The sequence below is a fragment of the Manis pentadactyla genome, chromosome 12, assembly GCF_030020395.1.
Source record: "Manis pentadactyla isolate mManPen7 chromosome 12, mManPen7.hap1, whole genome shotgun sequence".
In the NCBI taxonomy this organism is placed as follows: Eukaryota; Metazoa; Chordata; class Mammalia; order Pholidota; family Manidae; genus Manis; species Manis pentadactyla.
The window spans coordinates 18,208,582-18,216,432 of NC_080030.1; the positions used below are offsets into that span (position 1 = coordinate 18,208,582).

Sequence of the window (7,851 nt, forward strand, 5' to 3'; positions counted from 1 at the left end):
AGGGTAACTTGGAAGGAACCCTAAAACTGAGAGGCTTGAGTCAGCACATCACAGCGCCCGGCGCGAAGTGCTCCGTCAGAGGCCCAGGCCCCTCCCGCCCTCTCTGCCCACGTGGTGACCGGTCAGACGGGTTTCTGGGGCCCCAGCGAGCCGCAGCCAGCTCCGGACCCCTTGGTCCCGCCCCGCCCCCCACCAGCGAAGAAAGCCGGATGGCAGCAGACTTTTTATTCAAATGGTCTTTATTTTCCTATCTGGCATCTCTAGCAAAAGACCAGAAAGATGAAGTTAAACAGATTCCACCACAATAAAGGTAAACCTCCTCAGCACGCCCTGGCAAGAACCTCCCCCCTCCCCAAACTGGTCCAGTCTCACCGGCCACTGGTCCCAGCTAAGTCCCACAGCGCTCCAGAGACTCTCTCCCCTCCATATTTGATTCAGACCAGGAATATGGATGTCCCAATCGATTTGTGTTTGCCTCTGAAGGAAGGTCACGCTTGAAACTGAACATACTCCCACCTCTAATGCACCAGATGAGAACAATTTTTAACCTGAAATTAGATCAGGGCCCCCCATACATACACCGGAAGGCGCAGGGGCGCGGGACACTAGCCCGCAACACGCGGGGCCAAGTGACTCAAGCCGCTCGCCTATTCCCCCAGGGCGGTCCACAGCCACACCCCAGACCCTCCTCCCAGGCCCCACACCCACGCAAGGCAACAGGAAGCTCCCCACGGCTGCCCCATGACGCAACGATGACCGCTTGCACAAATATGCCACGGGAGGGGGGAGGCGGGCGCCTGGAATTCTCTTGAGTTTGGAAACGCAGAAACCAACTATTGAAAAACCTTGAAAGGGCAGCACAGCCCCAGTAAAAAATAAAGTCCGACCCTGAGGAGTTTTAAAGAACTAAGCCTCCCTACTCCCAGTCCCAGGAGGAAAGGGAAAGGTCTACGTCCCAGTCCGTTAAGACAGCACCTGTGGGCGCGGCAGGTCTCGGCGGAAGGCGCCAGAGACCCCGCGGCTCAGGCTCCTAGGCGCCGCAACTACACACAGGCGGGGACGGCTCCCCGGAGGCAGCGTCCCTCTTCGGGCCTCTCAGCAGCCCGGGCGGTGGCTTCTCTCCACGGTTCCGCGGGCGCTCCCCGGGGATGGGCCATGCCTCGGTCTGCACACTCGGACAGACGGTTTGGCCCGCGCTCTGGGCTCCGGCAGCGCAGCTCTGGGGCACTCAGAAGGCCACCACGGCCCGCACGAGCACATTCAACATGCTGTCCGCGGAGCGGCAGGCCGGCTTTGCCTCGCACGCCGGCGGCGCCGTCGTGGGAGCAGCGGGGCTGCAGTTCAGGAGGCCGGAGAAGCGCCTCTGTAAGACGCGCGCCAGGTTGGGGAAGGCGCCCTCAGCTTGCGCCAGAGGGGGCTGCAGGCGATCAGAGACCTCCGAAGAAGCACCTTCTTGGTCTTCTTCTTCTAGGCGGGCTTTCTTGCTCGGGGTCAGTCCTATATCCCCGCCGTCGCTCAGGCTGCTGCTTCGCCGCTTGCGGCTGATTTTGGCGGCGCGCGGGGCATAGCGGGTATGGGTCTCCTGGGCTCGGGACACTTCCTGCGTGTCCATGGGCTCCAGAGAGGGCTGCTCACCGTCGGGGGGCGCTACCTTGGCCTCTGCTTCCGCTTCCCGCGGCGGGTGCAGGCGAGGGTCAGCGGAGCGGGCAGGCGGCAATGGGACCTCGGGCTCGTGGGCCTCCACCTTGGCCGAGAGGTAGAGCTCCCGGGCGCTGCGCATGACTAGCGACAGCTGCAGACTCCGGTGCAGCCGCAGGCCACCGCGCTGCATGCGCGAATGGTACATCTTCCACACCGACAGGGTCATGATACGTTGCGCTTCCTTCTGCACCTCCATGGTGGTTCGACGGCGGCGACTTCCGAGCTGGAAAAGGCAGGTAGCAGGTGCACTCCGAACAACGCGCTCGCTCACGCCTCTGCTCGAACCTACCCAGTCTGTGACACTGCTAGGACTCTGCCCCAGCGCCCGCCACCCGGGCCCTTTTGTACCCAGAGTGAGGTCATGGACGCCCCGCCCAATCAGAGCGCCGCATCCGGGCTTTCCACCTCGCCATGGCGAGACACTCCTTAAAGCGACAAGGCACAATTTACCGAGCTGGGCAAGGGTACTGGAACCCGGGCGAGGACCAGCGTTCCCCAGTCCACGCTGAGCTCTCGGGATGGTCTCCTTTCTCAGGGTCCCCCAGTGCGCCCGCGCGCTGGCCTGTAGGAGAGGAACCGCGAGTGGGGCTCAGGGCCCACCCATGTGCTTGCGTCTGCAGCCCCAGCAGGTAGTAGGCAGCACATTTCCATTCACACTTGGGAAGGCTGGGTTTCGAGCCGGTACATCCCCATGGGAATAGTTCCTATCATCTACGAAGTCTAATTAATGTTTTTTTGAATCGATAACTATGCTAAACACTGATGGAGCTTTTACAACGTGCCAGGCGTTGTTAAGGGCTTTCCTTTCACAAATATTGATCCCTCATCTCCACTCCTCCAATCAAGAAATACCTGATTTCTTCAGGTGGGGAAACCGAGCCAGTGGCTCGTCCAACATTTGTTAAATTAATACATGGGTCACTGCGGTGAATGGGGCCACTGGGGCCTCCAGCTCTTCTCTCTCTAGCCAGCCCTCTTCACTCGCCTTGTCTGTAGATGTTAAGAAGGCGGACAGAGGACGTCTGCAGACACGAGAGCAGCCCGCGCTGCTATTCCTGCGCTCCGCACCGAGCATTCCCCCAGTTTCCCTCCAAAGGGGCTCCACAGGTGGGGTTGGTGGTGGCAAAGAGGCGGACTTGGCTACCAGACTGTCACGCTGAACACTCCACTGCTGCTCCCTCGACGACGAGGCCTCCTCGCTTTGCCTCTGCGCCCCAGGAGGCAGGGTTGGGAGCCGGAAAACAGCAACGAAGGTAGAACAAATAGACTAAAAAAAAAAAAAAAAAAGTCGGCCCTATCCTTCGCTACGCGCTAGCGCTCCAAAAAAACCTATTTCCAGTTCCTTAAAATAAAGGCGCACCATTTGGCCGTCTCGCTACAGCGTTCATGGCGCGGGCCCTTTAATGAGAGGCTCCGCCCAGCGGACTGGTGCGCTAGGTCTTCAGGCCTCTAGACGCACTAGACTTCCCGGACTAAATTTGGAAGTAATGACGTAGGATAGGCGCACGAACCGCTTCCGGATGCCCATATAAGGATAGGGGCAGGGAGCTCCATACTGGGCAGTAGCAGGCTTCTTCCGGGCAGGAGGGGGCGGTGCCTTGGTCTCAGGACACGCTCCCTCCCTCTCCGTCAACGCAAACCTGGCCGCTGGAGCTGGCCGGAGTCCCCGGCTTCCGGAGCGGCTTCCAGGCGGGCGCCGGGAGGGAGAGGCAAGTTTCGCTTCCTTCCCTCCGGAGGCCAGGAAGGCGCGACGCCCCTCCGGGAAAGCAGCCCGCAGGCGGGTAGGGGCGACCTCAGGGTTCCCATTGACGCCATCTCCCACAGATCCTATACAAAGACCTTGCCAATACCGGGGCGACTCGTTGGGGACCCCTTCATCCCTATCCCCCCACACTCTTACTTCCCCCCTACAAAATTTCCCAAGTATTCCTGCTTTCCCCCAAAAAATCTTGCACCTTTTGAGCACCCTCACGTCCCGCCTCCCACCCCCCTGCACATGGGGGCTCAACAATTATTCTTATAAAAGATCCTTTCAAAAACGACCTGTTCAGCGATCCTGCCACACATTAAAGCGACCTGCTGAGGACGCCCACATCCTCCCACCACCACTACCATGGAAGACTCCACAAAGATATCCCCAGTCGAGGCGCTATCTCTTGAAACACACCGGGGCGGCCCTCCGAGGATTTTTCAGATATCCCTCTCAGATCTCGCCAAGGGGAGAGACCAGGACTCCACTCCGGCAATGGCTTCCCCGGCCAAAAAAATAAAGTGGTTTTCTGAAGAAAGAGCACCTCTGTCACACAGAGGGCAACCCTATGAGTCTCTAACCAGCCATACCTGCCCCACTCCCCACGCAGAGGACTTCCTTGCAGACCATCCTCAGGCCCACTACCATATCCCCTCCTGCGACTCCCAGGCTCGCACCCAGAAAGACCCCACACCCCAGAAGCATCTCCGGGGCCCCCACGTACAGCCACCCTACCCCAGGGCGACGTCGGGACGCCCCTCCTCCGCAGGAAAAAAAGAGGAGGGGAGAGTACAGCAAAATTCCCCACCGGAGAATGCCCTCGTCTCCCTCCGCCCCCGCGGTTAGGTGGGGAGGACCACATCTCCCCCAACCCATTTCCAAACTTGCCGCTCTGGACTGGGGAGGTCTCCCAGATCCGGATCCAGATGTAGGCTCGGGGAATCCGTTAAAAGGATCTATGAATCGAATGTGCCCCTTCCCCAGCCATAATCTCGTCTGATTTGAAGGTTATTTTTATTTACATTGTCCAGAAGGGAAACTGAGGTTGCGCAGCAAAAAAACGAGAGGCTGGGTCTCGAACCCACGATTCCGAGCTCCGACACGAAACCATCGGGACAGAGCTGCAGGGGGGAACTGGATGTACGCACCGGCAGGAAGCCGTTCCTGCCCACAACAAAGATGGCCGCAAAGAGGGCGGAAGTTCCAGCAGTCTGGGCCTCTACGGCCTGTCTTTCTACCCTGGCGGCCCCGCTCTCGATAGTTGCAGTGGTCACGTGCCGGGGGCGGGGGCGGGGGTGGTGGCGAGTTCTCCCGGGTTGGGAGGGACCCAGTAAGCCAGGCCTAGAGAGGGGAGGGGGCTCGGCCTAGGGCGGCGGAGTGACATGTCTCTCGAAGACCCGTTTTTTGTAGTCCGAGGGTGAGTGACAGCGATGGGGGAGGTCAGAGGGTGCTCGTCCCCGTGCCAGCCAGTGCCCGGTGCCCGCCAGAGCGTGCCAGGCGGTCTGGGCTCAGCCGTCGGGGTGCGTGCGTCGGGGTTCCCCTGTGGCCGAGTGGGAAGTGTACGCAGCGGGATGGGAGGATCTACTGAGTCCCCCACCCGTTTGGAGGAGAGTGGCGGGTGGGAGGACCGCCTGCTCCCATCGCGCCCACCGTGCCCCTGCCCCACAGAGAGGTGCAGAAGGCTGTGAACACTGCCCGCGGGCTGTACCAGAGGTGGTGCGAGCTCTTGCAGGAGGGCACCGCAGTCGGACGCGAGGAGCTGGACTGGACCACCAATGAGCTGCGGAATGGCCTGCGCAGCATCGAGTGGGACCTGGAGGATCTGGAGGAGACCATCGATATCCTGGGGGGCTGGAGGGGCACATGGGAGAGCCCTCTGGGGTGGTAGGGGGCACTGGGAGCCAGCCCTTGGGGAGGCTGCGTACCCGGTAGGTGTCCAGGGCTGAAGGGGCAGGAGTAGGTTGTGTCTGCCTCTGGCCTTGACTCTCGATGGTGGCTTACGCATCGTGGAAGCCAACCCAGGCAAGTTCAAGCTCCCAGCCGGAGACCTGCAGGAGAGGAAGGTCTTCGTGGATCGGATGCGGGAGGCAGTCCAGGTGAGGAGAGTTTCTGGGTGAGGTGAATGTGGGAATGTTGGGGTGTCTTAACTTTCTGATGCTGTCCTCACCCCTAGGAAATGAGAGACCATATGGTCAGCCCAGCAGCCATAGCCTTCATGGAGAGGAATAATAGAGAGGTAAGGCATTCTGACCTAACATATTCACCTGAGTCTGTTGGGGTGATCCTCCCCTTTGAGGGCAAGCCTGACCCTCACTATGGGTGTTTGCCTGTCTCCAGTATATGTGCATGCCTGTCCATTCTGTGTCAACATTCATAGTCCCTGTGCACAGTTGTGTCCTGGCTGTCTACATGCCTGCACTTTTTGGGTGTATACATACAGCCAAGCCCCTCCCTGTGGGTAATCCCTTCTGCCATCTCCTGTGCATCTATACTGGTGTCCTGGGGAAAATGGTTTCTTTTTTTTTACTGTGTCTTACTGATCCCAAGACATAAGCTACCTTTTTTCTGTGTATGTATGTGACTGATGCGTCTGAGCGTGTGAACTTGGCCCAAGCGGATGCCCCCTGCCCCCTGCCTGAGCACCATTGGCCTCTGTGGTGTACCTGCTCATGCCTTCTGTGCTCACTCTCCCTGCTGCCTCTGTGTGGTGTGTTCCTTCTTTGCCTGTTGTAACACGGTGGTCTCTCCCCATCCCATCTTAAGCCCACATGGGGGTCTGGGAGGGTCTTGTGGCTGAGGCCCACACCAGCTTGAAGTCCTCTAACAGTGCCCACCTGCCTTCCCAGGTGTGCTGCCTTGTAGATTAAAGTCTAAATTCTTAAATGCATCTTTATATGATAAGTGTTGTCTACAGATTAATTCATTAAGTCTCCATCCTAATCTCAGGAGATAGGGAGTATAGCTCTCTTCATTTTACAGATGAGGAAACTGAGGCACAGGGAGGGTAAGTGACATGGCCCTGAGGTGACCTTGCTAGTAAGAGGTGGGCTGGGGAACCCAGGCTGTTCCACATCAGACACTGCTTTCCTGACTAATCACCATCTCTATTTGCCACTAACCTGTGTCTGGCTCTGCTGTGAGTGGGGTCCCTGCCTGAGCCTCTGGTCTGTTCCCCTACAGATGTTGACGGGCAGGCCAGCCTCCCAGAAGTCATCTAGCGACTTGCTGGATGCCAGTGTGGTGTCAGCTACCTCTCGCTACATTGAAGAGCAGCAGGCCACGCAGCAGGTTTGTGTGGATGATCCAGGGCCCTGCGCTGGAGGGACCTGTGGACAGCTCAGAGCTCCCTACTGACAGCTGTTCCCCTCATCCAATCTGCAGTTGATCATGGGCCAACAGGATCAACAGCTGGAAATGGTGTCTGGGAGCATCCGGGTTCTGAAACACATGTCCGGCCGGGTCGGAGAAGAGCTGGATGAGCAGGGCATGTGAGGCCGGGTCCCTGGGGGTGGGCCCTGGGAGCCCTCTGCTGACCCGTGTGCACAGGGCCTTCGGGGGCTGACGCGGTCCTGGTCTGGGCAGCATGCTGGATGCCTTTGTTCATGAGGTGGACCACACCCAGTCCCGGATGGATGGGGTCCTCAGGAAGATGGCCAAAGTATCCCACATGACAAGTGGTGAGTCACCCGGGGGAAGTGATTCAGGGCTGGGGGACATGGGTTTCGAGCAGTGCCCCCTTTCCCCTGTGACCTCTGTCCCTTTGACCCTAGACCGCCGACAGTGGTGTGCCATTATGGTGCTGCTGGGGGTGCTTCTCCTGGTTCTCATCCTGCTCTTCTCTCTCTGACCCTGGCCCTCCCCAGGGGGCTGTCCCTCTAGCTGGGAGAGCTGGCAGGGCCCTGCCCCCTGGGACAAGAGGTTCCTGCCTGGGGAGCTGTCCCAAGGCACTCATCCAGAGCTAGTGGGGCCTCAGGTTCCCTGTGCCACAGCGCCCACCACTGGTCCTGTCTCAAGTGCGCTTAGGGGGTGGTGGAGGTAAGGGGACCCCTCCCCATTTCTACTCCAGTGCCCCAAAGCCATTTACTTTGTGCCTTCTACGTGAGCCAACTTGAAAATAAAACCCCAGCCTTTTTTATATGTATCTGTATCATACTGTGTGCTGACTCTAAACTTGGGGCGGCCTGTGGGATGGAAACTCCCACTCTAAGCTCCCTGCTTGCACTCGCTGGGGTCCAGGTGTGTGTGTGTGCACATGTGTGTATGAGGAACTTCAGTGATTGATATTTGGTATGGAAAAAATGATTCCAGCTTAGGTCCTTTATTACCCTTGAAAATTCCAAACCCTGATACTTCCTTGAGCTTTTGAATTAAGTTCAGTCTAAGGATCTTCTGCTTGCTTG

General features: G+C 58.6%; 2 protein-coding genes across 3 annotated transcripts; one reads left to right on the top strand and one right to left on the bottom strand.

Annotated features, from left to right (window-relative positions):
* Positions 1–221: 221 nt before the first annotated feature.
* Positions 222–2,968, bottom strand: IER2 (immediate early response 2). The gene has a single exon (XM_036878560.2). The coding sequence runs from the start codon at positions 1,895–1,897 to the stop codon at positions 1,229–1,231; it is 669 nt and encodes a 222-aa protein (XP_036734455.1). The 5' UTR covers positions 1,898–2,968; the 3' UTR covers positions 222–1,228.
* A 1,746-nt stretch (positions 2,969–4,714) lies between these two features.
* STX10 (syntaxin 10) lies at positions 4,715–7,592 on the top strand. Of its 2 annotated transcripts, XM_036878533.2 has the most exons (8): positions 4,715–4,868; positions 5,120–5,289; positions 5,453–5,547; positions 5,625–5,687; positions 6,632–6,739; positions 6,833–6,939; positions 7,034–7,128; positions 7,222–7,592. In XM_036878533.2, the coding sequence occupies exons 1-8, from the start codon at positions 4,834–4,836 to the stop codon at positions 7,296–7,298; spliced, it is 750 nt and encodes a 249-aa protein (XP_036734428.1). In that variant the 5' UTR covers positions 4,715–4,833; the 3' UTR covers positions 7,299–7,592. The 2 variants fall into 2 exon arrangements, with proteins under 2 accessions (XP_036734428.1, XP_036734439.1); XM_036878544.2 differs by lacking the exon at positions 7,222–7,592 and having other exon boundaries at positions 6,833–6,935; positions 7,034–7,122.
* The last annotated feature ends 259 nt before the right edge of the window (positions 7,593–7,851 follow it).

Bases quoted from the DNA above. Each gene is read 5' to 3' on its own strand.
- IER2 (XM_036878560.2), bottom strand. From the start codon at position 1,897: ATGGAGGTGCAGAAGGAAGCGCAACGTATCATGACCCTGTCGGTGTGG.
- STX10 (XM_036878533.2), top strand. From the start codon at position 4,834: ATGTCTCTCGAAGACCCGTTTTTTGTAGTCCGAGG. The intron at 6,940-7,033 runs GTGAGGCCGGGT...TGGTCTGGGCAG, and splicing joins GAGCTGGATGAGCAGGGCAT to CATGCTGGATGCCTTTGTTC. The intron at 7,129-7,221 runs GTGAGTCACCCG...CTTTGACCCTAG, and splicing joins AGTATCCCACATGACAAGTG to ACCGCCGACAGTGGTGTGCC.